Source organism: Heterocephalus glaber, unplaced genomic scaffold (genome assembly GCF_053883595.1).
Source record: "Heterocephalus glaber isolate CG9 unplaced genomic scaffold, H.glaber_assembly_v1.0 deba00000071, whole genome shotgun sequence".
In the NCBI taxonomy this organism is placed as follows: Eukaryota; Metazoa; Chordata; class Mammalia; order Rodentia; family Bathyergidae; genus Heterocephalus; species Heterocephalus glaber.
In genome coordinates, this window is record NW_028258137.1 from 6,170,598 (window position 1) to 6,188,576 (window position 17,979).

The 17,979-nt window shown below is 48.6% G+C and overlaps 1 protein-coding gene across 1 annotated transcript in view; it reads left to right on the top strand.

Annotated features, from left to right (window-relative positions):
- Positions 1-14,370, top strand: part of Pkd1l3 (polycystin 1 like 3, transient receptor potential channel interacting) — a 71,593-nt gene extending 57,223 nt beyond the window's left edge. The window contains 7 exon segments of the mRNA XM_087190027.1: positions 1,909-2,036; positions 3,276-3,474; positions 9,835-10,007; positions 11,544-11,610; positions 11,613-11,644; positions 12,258-12,389; positions 14,001-14,370. Of these exon segments, the coding sequence (XP_087046153.1) occupies positions 1,909-2,036; positions 3,276-3,474; positions 9,835-10,007; positions 11,544-11,610; positions 11,613-11,644; positions 12,258-12,389; positions 14,001-14,162 (893 nt within the window). The 3' untranslated portion in view covers positions 14,163-14,370.
- The last annotated feature ends 3,609 nt before the right edge of the window (positions 14,371-17,979 follow it).

Consider the following 17,979-nt stretch of genomic DNA (forward strand, 5'->3'; position numbering starts at 1 on the left):
AAACCAAGGCTGCCAGCCTTCTCTTCCAGAGGCTGTGTCCCAAGTCACCCCGAAGGGACCCAGTTGGATTCTGTGGGTGGCTTATCCATCTCCTCTGCCTGGGCTCCCCACTGTACTGCGGGGCTAAGCGGGAGAGGGTGACCCGGTAACAAGTAGTGTCCCCCTAAAAGACGGCTGACAGCTTGGACATTAACCCCAGCGGAAGTGCATCACACACACCTGTAATTCTAGCTACTGGGAGGCCCAGGCAAGAGGATCATAAGTTGGAGTCCTGCCTGGACAACAGATGAAGATTGTTTCTCAAAACACAAAATAAAAAGAAAAGGGCTGGAAGTATAGCTCAGTGAGGGTGCTCACCTAGCATTCAGGAGGCTCTGGGTTCCATCCCCAGGACCACAGTAAATGAATAAGTAAATAAAATGCTAGCCACAAGACACTAAAAGCCATCAACGTACAGCCTGTTCAGCTAATGTTCAACTTGCCTAAAATGCAATACCCTTTCATTAAAACCTGAACTTTTTTGTTTGTTTTTTGCAACAGGGTCTTGCTATGTAGTTCAGGCTAGCCTTGAACAACCTATGTGGCCCAGGCTGGTCTCAAACTCATGGCGATCCTCCTGCCTCAGCCTCCCAAGTGCTAGGATTACAGGCATGTGCCACCATGCCCAGCTAAAACCTGAACATTTAAAAAACATTAAATTACATTTTAATTATAAAATGAATACATGTTTGTATTTAAAAATAGATCAAGGTAGGGCCAGGGATTTAGCTCAGTGGTTTCGCTGCCTACTGTGCAAGCGCAAAGACCCGAGTTCGATCCCTGGTACCAAAAAAACAAAACAAAACAGTGGGAGATATGGTTCAATAAAAAATGAATAGCAAAAAAAGAATCTTTTAAAGAAAATAAAAATAATAAATCAAGCTTTAAAATGTGCTTGGCATGTGCAAGGTTTGGTCCCCAACACCATAGTAAATAAATAAAATTTAGAATGGTAAACAGTTCTCATCTTCCATGATTGTTGCCCAAGGTCAATAGTTTCTTTCAAATCTTTTTTTAGTTTATTTTTACATCTTTTGGTCTCCTATTTCTTTTTGTCTCCTTTGGGATCTTTTTCTTCCTTCCTTTCTTTTTTTGTTTTTGTTTTTGTTTTTGAGACAGGGCCCCACTGTGTGGTTCAGGCTGGCCTTGAACTCACTATGTAGCCTAGGCTGGCCTCAAACTCATAGCGATCCTCCTGCCTCAGCCTCCCGAATGCTGGAACCACAGGCATGCACCACCACACCTAGCTTCCTTTTGGGTCTTTAAGGAAGGAGTTTTTAAATAGCTTGTCCCAAACCACGTCTGACTGAATTGTGTTTCCACACAGAAGAGCTCCAGAGTAGGTTCTGGCCCAGTTGATTCTGTGATCTCTGACATTGTCAGGGACTTAGATGGCTTCCGTCTTCTACTTCAGTCATCTGAGGGCTGGCTTTGTCTTCCAGCCTTATTGTCAAAATGGTTTGAGACATTATCACCCCAAAATCATTACAATTCCAGAAAATAAGGAAAAGACATGTGAATGAATGAAAAGTTACTCTAGAGAAGGCTGAATTGTTAGGCCTATTGGCAGTGGCCCAAACTGACTTCTGGTGAGGTTTTTAAAACTGGTTTCCTTGCTGCACTTGGGCAGCATGTAATGGCCACGTCCACTGTGGGGAGTGGCTCCAGGGGACCGCACACAGTGTGACACCAATCCTCCGCTTTTGTCCCTTTTGGTGTGACAACTGTCTTTGCGTCCACCGTCCACCGTGTGTCCACCCTCAGGCCCTTGAGTGTTTGTGTCCGGGGATCCTCGGGAGGCTCTGGCTTGGAGGCTGCAGCCAGGGCTGGGGGCGCGGAGACGGTGACAGAACTCACTCTGCTCCACAGGAACCTTCTTCACCCACGCGGCCCTGCACAGCCTCCGCCTGTCCCCCTTCACCGACGCCTGGCGGCCCTTTGTGTTGGCAGCTGAGCTCCTGTACTTCGCCTTCCTCCTCTACTACATGGTAGTGCAGGTGAGCAGGTGGGGCGTGGGGTGGGCACCCCGCTCCTCTCCCTCCTGTTTCCGGGGCGCAGCTGAAGGAGAGAAGAACGGTTCTCCCTTCGGAGTTGGCCGCTGGAACCCTGTGGTCCTTGTGCAGGTCCTGAGGGCTGAGCAGGCCTCAAAGCTGAAAGGACTGAAAGGTCGGTGCTTCTTGGGCACCTGAACCCTGGAGATACCTTGCGGGGGGCGGTGGTCCTGCGGCTGCTGAACTGAGACCTTCTAAAAAGCTGGGGTGTCAACATGGCGCCTGGCTCCTACAAGCTCTTGAAAAGGAGGGTGGTATTTCTGGTGCTTACAGCACTGCTGGCACTGTGCTGAGAACCTTATGTGAGTTTCTGGGTTTTTTTTCTTAAATTCTTTCATTGGTACATTTTAGGTCTACAATACGTTTGCCTTTATCACTGGGTGCTTGTACCCGTACATGATGTATCTTGGTTCTTATTTTTTCCCCATTCCCTGTGCGCCCTTCACCCCCTCCACCCTTCCCTATTACATAGACTTTGTTTCCTTTTTTTTTTCTTTTCTCATAATTTTTCCTTTCCCTTCTTTCCTTCCCCCCTTATGTGAGTTTCCTCCTTTCAAAGCAGTAGGAGAAAGGTGGGCGTGGTGGTGCCTGCTTGTTAGCCCAGCACTGGGGAGGCTGGGGCAGGAGGACTGCTGCGAGTTCGAGGCCAGCCTGACAAGACCTGGTCTTAAAAAAAACAAAACAAAAGGAACAAAAATTATTCAAGTAGCCGGGATCTAACTCAGGGATGCCATGCCTGGCTGGCAAGGGCAAGGTCCTGAGTCTGATTCCTGATACCAGAAAAAAAATTATTAAAGTAAAACTTCTGAAAAGTGAAGGGATAGGGGATAATTTTCCTTGTTTACTTTGCCTCAGGAAATTAAGCATTTTTTTTTTTTGTATTAGAAATTTTATTCTTTTTGTTTGGAAACAAAGTCTGGCCATGTAGTTCGGGCAGGACTTGAACTCACTTTGTAGCCCAGGGTGGCCTCAAACTTACAGTGCTCCTTCTGCCTCAGCCTCCCCAGTGCTGGGATTACAAGTGGGTGTCACCTCGCCGGCTGAAATTGTATTTATTTTTACAAGTCCTGCACCCGGGTCTGCAGGGAGGGAGCAGGGCCCCAGAGCCCATGGGGTCTGAGCCCGGCCACTGGTGGGCACTTTCGGCCACAGGCCTGGGCAGAACCTCGGCTCCTTCCTTCCCAGGGCCAGCGCGTGCGGCAGCAGAAATGCGGCTATTTCTGCAGCAAGTGGAACCTGCTGGAACTGGCCATCATCCCGGCCAGCTGGAGCGCCCAGGCCGTGTTTGTGAAGAGGGCCGTCCTGGCGGAGCGCGACCTCCAGCGCTACCGGAAACACAGGGAAGCTTAAATCGACCTTGTCCCCTGTCCCCCGCCCTCCGCCGGCCCCGCCCTCCGTCCTGTGTGCTCTGGAAATCGCGCTGACCCTCAGCAGACCAAGGGTCCCAAGCTGACGCGGCGCCTGAGCGCATGGGGCTGGAGGGGACGCGGGCCCTGCGCGGGGCGGAAGCCTGGCCGGAGCCTCCAGACCAGCGCTCTGCCACTAGCTCCGACCCAGCCCTTTTACGTATTATTTTGAAACAGGGTCTTGCTCAACTTGCCTCCCAGAATAAAGCCCGACACTCTTAAGGGAAGACCACAAAATTTAGCTACACAGTAGCTGGAAGTTTATAACATCCTGTATTGAATTACGAGGTTACCGCCAGGGATTTAGCTAAGTGGTGCCGCCTCTTGCCTTGCAGGCAGAAGGACCTGAGTTCGATCACCAGTACAAAAAAAACAAAAACAAAAACTAGAAGCAAAGTCCCGAGTTCGATACCCGGTACCAAATTAAGAGGTTACTACTGAGGTTCTCGAACAGGAAAATGGGGCTAATAACCAGGAGCAAAATTTGTCAGAAATCTAATAGAGGTGAAGAAGTTAACCAGTCAGGACACTACAGGGCCTGTTATATTATGCTCAAGTATTTAAAGGAAAATGTAAACCTCATGAGATGTGGAAGGCATTTTTTTTTTATTTGCATTTTTTTTGGGGGGAAGACTTTTTTAAAAAAATGGAACTGGTATCTGAAAAATATGTACTGCATGGATTAACAGATTAGACAATATGGAGATTGAGGATAAGTCAATTTGAAGACACAGTAACAGAAAATTCCCCAAATAAAAGGTTATGGTCTATATCTAAAAAATAAAATAAAACAGCGTCTTGCTAAGTTGCCCAAGCTGGCCTTGAACTTGAGATTCTTCTGCCTCAGCCTCCTGAGTAGCTAGGATTACAGATATTTACCACTGCATTTGGCCTGGAGAAGACCTTAAAACAAAATATAGCAATATCTGATGTTTGCAGCCAGGTATGGCCGTGCATGCCTGTAAGCCCAGTAATGGGGAGGCCAAGGCAGGAGGATTGACACAAGTTCGAGGCCAGCCTGAACTGCATAGTGAGACCCTGATGCAACAAAACAAAACAAACAATATCTGATGTTTGCCAATGGCACCCAGCGTAGGTCCCTCCCAGCCCTGGGGACAGCTTTCAAAAGCATGAGTGCCCAGAAAGCCCAGCTCTGCTACCATTTCTCAAGCATCCACGAGGTGCCAGGCAGGGTGTGTCAGCACACAGAGGACAATGTCTTCCATGTTCGGTGACCGATGGTGTGAGCGGTGAGGTGGTACATGTCCGTACTCCCGGCTACTTGGGGGACTGAGGCAGGGAGACAGCAAGTTGGCAGCCAGCTAGACAACTTAGAGAGACCTCGTCTCAAAATAAGACATAACGAGGGCTGGGAACATAGCTCAATGGCACAGCGCTTGCCTAGCATTCGTAAGGCTCTAGGCTCAATCTTCAGGACTGCAGAGGGAAAAAGTTGGGTATGGTGGTGCCTGGCTATTGTCCTAGCACTCGGGAGGCTGAGGCAGGAGGATTGCTAATTGGAGTCTAGCCTGGGCAACTTAGCAAGTCCCTGTCTCAAAAGAAATTAAAAAAAAAAAAAAAAGGCTGAGATACAGCTCAGTGCACAGGCGCTGGTTTAATCATCCATGACAAAAAAAAAAAAAGCAAAACTAACGAAAGTAGATGTCATCACTGTCATCACTTCTACTGAAGAAACTGAGGCTCAGGAAGATTGTGAGACTTCTCCTAAGCCACACAGCCAAATGTGGCAGAGAGGTCATTTAAATCTAGACGGTGTAGCTGCAGGATCCATGACTCACTTTGATCACTGTGTTCTCTCGCTTCTTATAGTGATATCTTACATTTATTGAGTTATCACCCGATGTAATAAATTGTCACACATCCAGGGGGCTTAAACCCAGGCCCTCATGCATGCTAGGCAAGCGCTCTACCACTGAGCTACATCCCTAGCCTTCAAACCCCACTTTAAGAGCACATTCTCATCTACTTTAATCTTTATCATCATCGTTTTCTTTCTTTTTATTTTACAAAGAAGGAACTCACTGGTTAAGTTGCTTGTGCAAAGTTGCAGCAAGGACATGCGTGACTCAGAATCTGAACTCTTCCTGCTCCACTCTAACTCCGTCTCATTCATGCAACAAACTACCCAATGTTGCCACAGTAAACATGTGACAAAACCTCCCCCCTCCAAACACCCCCTTCAATAGAAATGTCTCAGTATCACTAACATTCTTTGAGTTCAGAAATGACTTAAGCTTGCTGGGTATGGGGGCACATGTCTCGAGTGGCTGAAGCAGAAGGATAACCACAAGTTCGAGACTAGAATGGGCTATGTAATGAGTTCATGGCCAGCCTGTACTACATAGCAAGACCCTGTCTAAAAAATAAAACTAAGGGCCAGGGATTTAGCTCAGTGGTGCTGCTCCCTGCCTTGCAAGCACAAGGACCCAAGTTCAATCCCCAGTACCAAAAAAGAAAGAAAAAAGAAATGACCTAAGCTCACTGTGAACTTAGGCAAAGAAGTTATTTCAAAAACCTAAAGGTGCTTTACCTCCGGAAGGGATCATCAAAGGATGAAGACCAGCGGGAACAAATGCAGCCCTCGCTGTTTTTGTTAATAAAGTTTTATTGCAACTCTGTCACAGCCATTTGTTCACACACTGTCTATGGCTGTCTTCCCTCTACAATGGCAGTGTGGAGTCACTGTGACGAAAACTCTCTGGCCCTTTCCAGTAGTTTGTCAATCACTGCCTGGTGACCAAAGGCTGAGTTCTAGGAAGCAGCTATGGTGAGTCTGCTGGAGGTGACACATGAGGGGATCACGGGCCATGCCGTTTGGGCCATCCCTACTCCCCACACTGGCCATGTTACTGGAGTTCTCGGGCAAAAGCCCCAGCTCCAGGGATCCTACCAGGCCTGGTCCCCAACACATCCCAGAAAGTCAGTCAAGGAGCCGGGCAGTGGGGAAGGACAGGAGAGGAGCTTTAATCTGTTCTGGGAAGCACAGAGAAAGAGGTTCAAGATCTGTCTTTGAGGAGCTTGCAGAAGCTTTCGGATTTTATAGAAAAGGGAAACAAAGGCAAAGGTGGGACATTTGCATCGCCAGCAGCTACATAGTGAGATCATGTTTCAGAAAAAAAAAGCCCCAACACAGAGGTTCCTGAAGTGATTAATATGCACACTTGCAGAGCTGAGCAGGGATTAGGCTGTATCCAAGTGCAGTCACCCATTAGGCATCTGCAGGCCCAGCCTCTGAGTCCTTGTCCAGCCATGCTTTAATTAGAAAATGTCTGATTCTTTTTTTTGTTGTTGTTACCGGGGATTGAACTTGGGACCTTGCAGTTTCAAGGCAGGCACCAGAAACACTGAGCTAAATCCCCAGCCCTCTTTTTTCTTTTTTGAGACAGGAACTTGCTATGTAGTTCAGGCTGGCTTTGAATTCGAAGCAGTCCTCTTGCCTCAGCCTCCTGAGTGCTGGGATTATAGGCGTGGGCCACCATGCCTGGCCATGTTTGATTCTTGATATGCACACAGCCTGGTTTCTTATTTACAAGGGTGAGAAAGTTCTCATTTTATTATCAAATGTAATGAATTCACATCTTGATGGATGCACAAGCCGGTGATAAAAGAGTAGAGAAAGACTTATTATCTGCAGCAGGATAGGTGAGCACTGGGGTTATTTGCAAAATGATGCTCTCCGTGAACAAAGGAAGGTGGGGATTTTAGACAGGGAATATATCCATATTCATATAGGAAAGCATGTTGGACACAGGCACATTTCTAACATGCACAGTTTAATTTCATAGATCACATGTTCAGAAAGGAACACATTTCTGAGCATGCTTACTTAGTTCAGTATTACAATGAGCCAGGTTCACTCTAAGTTGCTGAGGGCAACCAGACTTGGTGACCCTGTCTGGATCCTCCGAAGTGTTTCCAGAGTTTTAGCTGAAACAAACAGGAAGAACAATGTTTTTTTCTGGTTTTGTGGTACCGGGAACCGAACTCAGGGCCTTGCACTTCTCAGGCAGGCCCTGTGCCACTGAGCCTCATTCCCAGCCCAGAAAGAACAATGTTGAATCTTTTAAAGAGGCAGAAACTTTCTCCCCCATAAATGTAACTTTCCCCTAAAGGTGTCTGCTTTGTTTAATGACTAACATTTTTACACTGAATAACAGAAAACAAAAGAAATCTTGCCAGGTTTAACAAAAACCTGAGAACAGATTGAATTCTTTTTGTTCACTTCCTTCCTTCCACCCTTTTTTTTGGTGTGTGTGTGTGGTTCTTGGGATGGAACCCTTAAACAAAGGACACTACCCATGCTAGGCAAGGGCTTCACCACTGAGATGCATCCCCAGCTGACCCAAGTACAGTGAAGCCTGAAGCTTAACTTCAAACCCTCAGTTGAATCTGATTAATCAACTAACCAAAGCTTGGTGTTTATTTCAGACACTTGTAAATTTTGTTCTATTGTTAAATACATGTTTTTACAGCTAGGTCCTGAAACTTTTTTCTCTTCTCTCTCTTCTCTTCTCTTCTCTCTCTGTCTCTCTCTCTCTCCATTTTTTTCTTCTCAAATATATATATATATATATATATATATATATATATATATATATATATAAAACATTTACCTACATATACTGCTAAATATAAATATATATATATATATAACATTTATTATATTACACATTGTACCATACAACTTTTTTTGTTTGTTTGTTTTTTGAGATAAGGTCTCAAACCATAGTTCAGGCTGGCCTTGAACTCATTATATAGTCCAGGCTGGCCTTGAACTCCCAATCCTCCTGCCTCAGCCTCCTAAACATTGGGATTACAGGCCTGCACCACCACACCTGGCTCATATAACATTGTTCTATAATTTTTTTTCTTCATGTCAATAGACATAGGTCTGTCATTTTTAATATCACTTTAATATTAAAACTGTATTGCTGGGCGTGGTGGCACACGCGCCTGTAATCCTAGCACTTGGGAGGCTGAGGAGAATCGCTGAGAGTTTAAAGCCAGCCTGGGCTACACAGGGACACCTTATCTCACCCCCCCCACCAAGACTGTATTTAAAATGTACCACTCTTGCCTTGCAAGTGCAAGGTCCTGAATTCGACCTCCATTATCAAAAAAAAAAAACCAACTTAATACTTGCCTAGCATTCGCAAGGCCCTAGGTTCAATTCCCAGTACTGCCAAAGGAGGGGAGGCATTAAAAAATGTAGCTGTAACTGGTAGCTAGTGCTTGAGTCAACAGAAAAATAAAGCAAATTTAAAATAAAATAAAACAAAAAGTCTGGGCACAGTGGCACACACCCGTAATCCCAGCTACTGGGAGGCTGAGGAGGGAGAATTTCACACTGGAAGCTAGGCTGAGCAAGGGAGCAAGGACGCGTCTAAAACAAACAAACAACAAAAATCCAAGATCTCACAAAGACCCGAGAGGAGAATGAAGGGCCAGGTGTGATGCTGGGCAAGAATGTGGACTTTGAAGTCAGACACACTCGAATTCCTACTCATACTTCCACCTCAACTCAGTAAATATGGCATCAGTTCTGTGCCTTTGTGCTGACTCTGTCCCTGTCTGTAAATGGAGATAAGAGGCTGGCTTCATCTTGAAGGTCAAGTGAGACAAAGCAAATGAGCGGCTGAGTGGTGACCACGCCTGTAATCCAGAAGAAGGATTTCTGGGAGCTCAAGGTCAGCCTGGACTACATAGTGAGACCCTGTCTCAGAAGAAGAACAACAAACAAAGCCAAAACAAATGACTCTCTCACTTAGTACAACACATGGGCAATGCTTCTGTTCTTCCTTCAAGCATGAGGGCTGCCATGGACACACGCTCATTGAGCAGGAGCAGGGGTCTGGTGACCGCAGAGCAGGGAGAGGAAGTGCACAGGCATCTTTCCCTCCATCCTGTCGCGCCTGACAGGATTCCCCTTCGCCTTTCTTCCAGAGCTCCCCAGCCATCAATCAAGACCCACAAATGACTGCATCGTCATCTTCATCACCACTACCACCATCCTCAACATCACTATCACCAAGACAACCACCATCCTCCCAACCTCATCTCTCTCATCTCTCCTCACACCATCACCACTAGCCAGCGTTACTGTTATGCTCATTCCCATCACCATCACCGAACTGGAGGACGGGGACCAGCTTGTTTCCCAGAGCTCTTTCTGGACTCGATGGGCTCTCAGTCATGCCAAGTCTCACCCTGCACCCTGAGAGGGTGATAAATCTAACCCTGCACCCAGATGGACTGCAGCTGCGCTGCTCATGGTCCCTGATCTACCCTTCTGCTGCTGCACTGCCCAGCAGCAGAAGCCCTTGGAGACATCATTGCCTTCCTGATCCTCCCATCCACAGGGAAGCTTTGGCATCTGCTTAGGTTAAACCCCAAAATGAACCTGATCACATCAGCCCTACACCACGCCTGGGGTGACATTTCGGGCTTCATCATCGTCATCCTTGTCATGCTCCTGGCTTATTCCATCGCAGTGAGTGGCCCCTCTGGGAACCCCAGGGCTGCTGTCCATGGGAGTCAAGGGTATTTGTGGACAGTCAGGGTGAGGGAGGCTCTGGGAGCCTTAGACAGGTGGGGATCTTCCGAGTCTGGGTCCTTTGGCGGGGAGCTCGTGAACTGGCCTCCTCAAATGGCAAGGAGTAGAGGCCTCAGTCGAGCAGGAGGAGGAGGCACAGGTTGTGGGACAGAAAGAGCCCAGCTGCCTCATGGAGGACCCCCTGCTTCAGGTGTCACTTCGCCAACATCCCACCTATTGGAAGGCACAGGGCCACTTCCTAGTGTGGGACTGTGTGATTCAAAAGTTAATTACTCCCCTAGATTCTGTTGTAAATTTGATGGTTGGAGTGTGTTTGCCTCGGGACAATGGACAATCAGTAATAGGGCAAGGTTACTCAGCCATCTGTTTGCCCTAAATCCAAATGTCCTGGGGCCCAGTATCTATAGGACAACCTGTAAACAGGGTGGTCGTGTAACTGTCAGTCAGGATGTCTGCTGAACATCAGCATGTGACAATGAGCCACTAACCTTTGTTCTTTTTTTTTCTGTGAATCCACATGTTAACCCCCCCCCCCTTAACCCCCTGTAAAACAACCTCGGACTCTGAGCCAGGTGCCTCTCTGAGCTATTTTGCTTCGGGAGTGCCGTCTGGCCAGACTAATAAAGGTCTGTTTCCCAACATGGCCGGTGTGTTCCTTCCCGGGTGTGCTCCACTCCAGCTCCTCGGAGCGTTTGGTAAGGCCCTCGGTCTTACACTAGACAGGCGCAGGACTCTCTGTGCTGGTGGATGAGCTGGGTCCCCGAGCTCTGGAGCTGGGGCAGAGATGGGAGTAGAGGGGATGTCCCCAGGCTGCAGCAGCACTCGGCACCCTAGACACAGGCATCAACTTAACCGGACCAAAGCCGTTCCAGTCAGCGCTTAACAAGGACAGCACTTTGACAATCTCTCTCTTTTGTGACTGGAAAAACCCCTGATACATTAAACACTCAACTTTTTCTTATTATCAAGTGGGGAGAGAAACAAAGACCCTCTCCTGACCCCTGCCACATCCTGGTCTCCACCCAGATACGTACTCCAACCCCGGAAGTCCAGGACTCCCCTCGTGGCTCTGGCCCCACTCAGCTTTGACCCTTCAGCCCCATCTTGACCCGCTCTTCCACGAGACCCCTTCTCCTTCGCACCTGGCCCCTGAGTCTCTACCTCCTGCCTTCGCCATCACCTCCACCAGCAGCCCATTGTGCCCGAGCCCCTGTGCACCGCCCCTCACCCACCGGGCACTCCAGAGCCCACAACGCACACACAGCGCAGGTGTGCAGCACCACACACACCTCTCACCGGCACACATGTGGTCTGCACGCAAGGGCCCACGGGAGGAACACACACACCCGATGTACACACTTCCGTGTGGGCCAGGCCAACGCAGGGCGGGCATAGGCCACTGTGTCAAGCAGCAGGATGGGCGGGGGGCCCTCAGCTTTCTTTTCCTGTTCATGAGGACTCTTTCCATGACAGTCAAACTTGATGTTTGGTTGGAAACTCCATTCCTACAAAACCCTCTTTGATGCAGTGGAAACGATGATCGCCTTCAGCTAGGAATCTTCAACTATGAGGAGGTGGGGGGGGGCACTGCAATTGACACAAGTCCTTGTGAAAATTAGAAAAATCACTGGGTATAGTGGTGCGTGCCTATAATCCCAGCACTCAGAAGGCTGAGGCAGGAAGATCACCTCAAGTTCGAGGCCAGACTGGGCTACACAGTGACTTCAAGGCCACCCTGAACTACATAATGTCCCACCCCCCTCCACAAATACAAACAAAAACAAAAATTAGAAAAATTACTTCCTGCTCACCCATTCCCGTCATCCTTTGGGCTCAGGGCCTGGCAAACACAAAGCAGCTTTGAAAAAATAAAATGTCTCTCCCGTCCCGTCCCGCAGGCAGGCTGCGCAGGAGACCAATGCACACAGAAGAGCTCCAGGGGCTGGCGACTTGGGAGGGCTGGGCGGGTGATCTCAACGGGGACATTCCCAGCCCCAGCCAGAGATGGCGCTGTCTTCGGAGGAGGCGGTGGCGGGCAAGGGTGCAGCCCACTCCCTCCCCAGGTAGAGGGAACTCCCGGCTCCCGGCTCCGCCCAGCTCCCAGGACCACGCCCCCCTCTGAAGGTGGGGGCGGGGTGTCCGTTAAGACCCAAGACCCCAGGAGTGACGCTGGCTTCTTCCTGGCAGGTCCTGGACTCCAGCCCAGTGCTTGGCTCCTTCCTCATTGGGTCGTGCGTCATTTTTATGACGTTTGTGGTTCTGAATCTGTTTATCTCTGTCATCCTGGTGGCCTTCAGCGAGGAGCAGAAACGTGCTCAGGTGAGTTCCTTCGGCCTGTTCTTCACGCACCATTGCCTTGGATGATGAAAAGGTGGGCTGAGCAGTGCGAGGCTTAGGGGACTTGAAAGGCCATTGTAGCTCAAAGCCCCAGTTTCACAAGAGGCGCAACTGAGGCCCAGGAAAATATTTCCCCAAGGTCACAAGAAGATGAAGGGTGTGATGGTGCACACCTGTAAACTCAGCACTCTGGGAGGCTGAGGCAGAAGGATCCCAACCAAGTTCAAGGCCAGACTGGGAAACTCAGCCAAGGCCCTGCTCAAAATAAAAGATAAGTAGGGCAGAAGATGTAGCTCAGGGTAGAGCACTTGCCTAAAACGCACAGCATCCTGGGTCCCTGTCCCATGTATCACAAACAACACAACACACCACAATGGCCAGACATCCCAGGTGTCTCCCACTGTCCTCTCCCCATGAGGCAGTGTGGGCTAAAACTTCCTTCCTCTACCCCCAGGTTTTTCCAGCAGAGGCCCTAATCTGGAGCTATCCAGGGGCCCCGCTCCAAACCCCTTAGTGTAAACTCAGGTGTGGGCAGAAAGGCTCATCATGCAATAGGGAAGACACTCCCAGTGCTCCAGAGGTGCCAGGGGTTCAGCAGCTCTGTGAGAGGAATGGGGACGAAGGCCCAGCATATGCCACCTCACACCAGAGTGCTCTTGCCCTGCACAGATGTGATAGATTGAAGCTTTAGGAAACGTTTTCACTGTAGCAGGGAAGCGAGGTCCTTGGCAGGTCAGACACGGAGGCAGTCAGACTGTACCTTGTTCTGGAGGTGGGAGCGCAGGCATAAGACTCCTTCAAAAGGAGCCGTTTTCTCAGAGTGGAGTCCCTAAAGCTCAGCAGACTAAACCCATGCTTTGTGGATACATTCTCTTTTTAAAAAAAGAAAATATAACTCATATGTCATAAACTCCACCATCTTTTTATATATATTTTTTTGCCTACTGGGAATCAAACTCAGGACCTTCACTTGCCAGGTAGGCACTGTTGCCACTGAGCTCCATCCCCAGCCCACAGTGCACTATCTTGAAGTGTACAATTTTTAAAAATATTCAGAGTCATGCATCCATCGCTATTATCTAATTACTAACTCCAGAACATTTCCTTTTTTTTTGGTACTGGGGATCAAACTCAGGACCTTGTGCTTTTGAGGCAGCTGCCGAAACCACTGAGTTAAATCCCTGACCCCCCTTGAGGTATTGGGGTTGAACTCAGAGCCTTCACACTGAGCTACATCCCCAAACCCTTCTTTATTTTTCACTTTGAGACAGGGTCTTGCTAAGTTGCCCTAGCTGGTCTCAAACTTGTGACCCTCCTGCCTCAGCCTCCCAGAGTTGAGACAGGCCTGCGCTGGGACAGTTGAGACAGGCTGGGATTTTAAATGTTGCCAGGCAAACTCAAGCACGCTTGGCAGAGAGGAAGAGGGAGCCCACACCCCCAGGAGCCCCAGAAAGAGGTCATCCCAACCTCAGAGTTACCTAAATGGTGACCTGACCCAGGCACAAGTAGGATTACACCTCCTTGGTTCCCCTCAGAAATAAAGCCCCAAGAGAACCGTTCTGGGCACATGACTTGGTCTTTTCTGTCTTGCAGCTGTCAGAGGAAGCAGAAATTGTGGATTTGCTCCTGATGAAAATACTCAGTTTCCTGGGCATCCAGTGCAAAAGAGAGGTGCCTCAGAGTGGCCCTGAGCAGCCCTTGTTGCCCTTCACAGCTCGGTGCCCTGGGCCAGCACAAGCTTCACCTGGGATTTAAGCTGCTCACCCACTGGATCAGCTGGGGCTGTGCTTCCCAGGGAGGCGGGCGCCCCTCCGGGAATCAGGCTTTGTGTCTGTGGATGAATCACTAAGCCCAGCAAATAGAAAAGTAAGGACACATGCATCCTAAAATTGGCACTGCCTTGAAAGCCTGTTTGTGCACATGTTTCCTCCTACAAATAAAAAAAAAATGATATGGAAAGTAAGTCTTCTCTAATTGCATCTCTAGTTGGTCAAGGGTTGCCTTTGGATGATTCTAGTTCAGGGCTTCTCTGAAACAAGTGAATGGGTGTCATATTAAAGTCCTAGGCTATTGGAAGAAATTGGGTGGTTTAAAACTGAAGGACCCTAGTTAGCAAAACAGACTCCATATTGCTGCTGAACGACCCACCTGCCTGCTCTTTAGATGAACTTAGAAGGAGGAAGCTTAGAAACCTCCCCTTAGAAAGTCTCTTTAGAAATAACAGTTAATCAACTATTGTTTTACAGATGTTCTAATGGCAGGACATTCCGCTTCTGTACCTTTCGCTTGCTTTGCTAGTTCTATCCCATAGAGGGGCCTAGAAACTGCTGGCCTCAACGGTGTATAAAACATGTTTGTCTCCCCCCAGTCGGGGCTCGAGTCCGATGCTCGCCTCTGTCCCCGCCGGTAATAAACTCCTGTGTGGATTTAATATCGGTCCCTGGTTTGTTCTCTCTCGCTGGGTGTAACAAAAACAACAGACAGCCAGGCCTGGTGGCGCACACTTGTGATCCCAGCCCTTGGGAGGCTGAGGCAGGAGCATCCCCATAAGTTTGAGACCAGCCTAAAAACCCAGAAGGTAAATGTTTCACAGTTCTGGAGACCAGAGTCTGAAATCCAGGCGCTGGCAGGGCCACCGTTCCAGGCCCTGCTGCAGTAGAAGGAAGAATCGGGCCTCTTTCAGCTTCTGGTGTTTCCCGAAGGACCCGGGGACTCCTCCTCTTACAGATCAACCTCTTTGGCTCCAGGACCGTTTCCTTTTCTTGGAAGACAATTCACCATGGACAGCGCTGGGGTGGGGGTGAGGAGGTGTGGTTTCGGGGTGACTGAGCGGACAGCGTGATCCTCGCATGCGCAGTTCACAGCAGGGCTTCTGCCGCTGAGATTTACTGTCCCTGCTCACCTGACCCGAGGCGGTTCTGGGGAGCAACTGTGAAACAGATGCAGCTTCCTTTGCTTGCCTGCCGCCCGCCCGCTATGCAGCTCGGTTCCTGACAGGCCATAGGAGGGAGGAGCACGAAGTAAGGATAGATAAAAAGGAGACGAGGGAAATCACAATTTTTAAAAGTGAAAACTGCAGCTTCAGGACACAAGCCCAGTTTCCTAAACAATTTGTTCTTTCCTTTCTCTTCTCTCAACACAGTAAGCCTGAGGAGGAATTAATTCCCTTTTACCTGCAGCTGCCTCTGGCCATTCCCTTTCTCCTTGCACAAGGTCCTCTTCCTCGAGGAACAGGGTTCCTTCTCACCTGCCTGTCTGCACGGACCTTTACCTTCTGTGGTGCGCCCCTCCTCCCTCCAAGCCAAGACCAAGACTATAGATGACAAATTCCACAGACTGTCGCTGCCCAAAACACACCAGTAGTCCCAGGCCCAAGCTGCAGCGTCTCATCTCTCTGAATGCCCGCACTCTGCTCCTAAGTGTGTACTTAAATTTCTGCCTAATAAACTCTTCCCAGGCCTCTGACTCATCCGGAAAGCTCTTTTTCCACGGCGGGAGCCAGAAAACCTGTAAATCTACTCTACGGGTAGGGTGGTTTAGGTTCCTTATGTCGGCTTCAGAAACCTCCTCCAGCCCTGCGAGGGACACACGGGCTGGGTGGAGTTCTAGTCAGCTAAGTTAGAAATAGGCAGTCAGAGAGGGGTGGGCCCTCCAGGGAACCAGCACAGAAGCTGAGACACACCAGGACCCGAGGCGGATCTGAAGAGGGTGAGGCCTCAAGATGGGGCTGCAACCGCCAGGCCCCAGCCTCCCCAGAGATGAACAGCAGCCTGCGACTGTACTGTCCTTCCCACCACCTGGTCCAGTGGGCCCAGGTAGGCATCACACGCACAGGTGGACAGGTGAGTGACCAGAACATCTGGACACACAGTCGCATCCCCTAGGTCTTTGAACAGCTCCTGAATCATCCCTGGAGGTGGGCTCCTGCTAGCCTTCCAGCTGGATGAGACCTTAAAAGTCTTATGGACTAGGGGTGTAGTTCAGAGGTAGTGAGCGTGCCTAGAATGTACGAGGCCCTAGGTTTGATCCCCAGCATGTCAATCAAAACAAAAACAAAAACAAAAACAAGATTTCTTATGGGATCTGAATCAAGAGCCCACCTTACTATCCTGACAGTCAAAATCCACAGACCCGTGGGGCTGGATGGCACATGCCTGTAATCCCAGCACTTGGGAGGCTGAGGCGGGAGATTGTTGCAAGTTTGAGACTAGCCTGGGCAACATAGTGAGTTCAAGGCCATCTAGAATACAGAGTGAGACCTCGTGTCAAACAAGTAGACATCCACAGATCCGCGAGCCCAGGATCCTCCTTTATAAACAGAGAGCCATGTAACCTGTAGTATAAATAGAACCTTGGGAAACTTCAGTTTCAAATAGGGAAAGTTCTAATATCTGGAGAAGTTGTTAATTCTTCACCTCTCCCTCTCCTCTTGCTCATTACTCTCCCCTTCTGTCTTGACTGTAGGTGTCAAAAGGGCACTTCTGTCAGTTATTTTTTGTTTGTCTTTGTTTTGTCTGAAACAAAGTCTCCCTATGCAGCCAAGGCTACTCTCAAATTCCCAGCAATCTTCTGCCTCAACTTCTTGAGGGCTGGATAGTAGATGTGCACCATCCCTGGGTCTTCTATGGTATTTGTTTATTAATACATGCTTGTAGTACATAATGTTTATATTCCTGTGGGGAGTTGGTACATGTACATAACACATCTTAATTCCTTTTTTTAGATCTCTTTTTCCTTGCCTCCCTGCCCCTCCCTCCACTTTCTATTATCTATCTTTTATTTTGCTCTTTATTTAAACTTTGGGTTTCTCATACAAGAAAAACCATGTGATATTTAAGCTCATGGGTGATTTACTTCACTTAACATTATGGTCTCAAGATGTATCCATTTTCCTACACACGACTCAAGTTTATCTTTCTTATCTTTTTTTTTTTTTAGTACCGGGGATCGAACTCAGGTCCTTGCACTTGTGCAGCAGGCGGTGAAACCACTGAGCTAAATCCCCGGCCCCAAGTTTATCTTTGTTTATGACAGAATAGTACCCTTCTGTTATATTGAGAGGAAAGGATGTCTATCAGCTCAAAAAAGATGAGTGGGCCAGGGATTTAGCTCAGTGGTTCGGCCACCTACCTCAAAAGTGCAAGGTCCCACGGGGCCGGGGATTTAGCTTAGTGGTTTCGCCACCTGCTGCGCAAGCACAAGGACCCAAGGACCCGAGTTTGATCCCTGGTACCAAAAAAAAAAAATTAATGGGCCCTGCTTCAGACACCCAAAGAAATGACCACCTGCAGTTCTCAGGTGCCTGTACCAAATGTACAGTGGCATGACCTTTGAAATATCAAACCATGGATGTTACAAAGATTACCAGGCTGAAAAAGAAAAAAAAAGAGATTTTTTTACTGTACTCAGTGTTTGTTACAAAAAAACACGTCACATAGTGAGTTCAAGGTCAGCCTCAACTACATACCGAGAACCTGTTTCAAAAGAACAAAAACACAAAGAGCAAAAGACACGTTATCCTTGCTGTTTGGTGGAAGGGCCTGTAACATCACCCACACACTGATTCGTGATT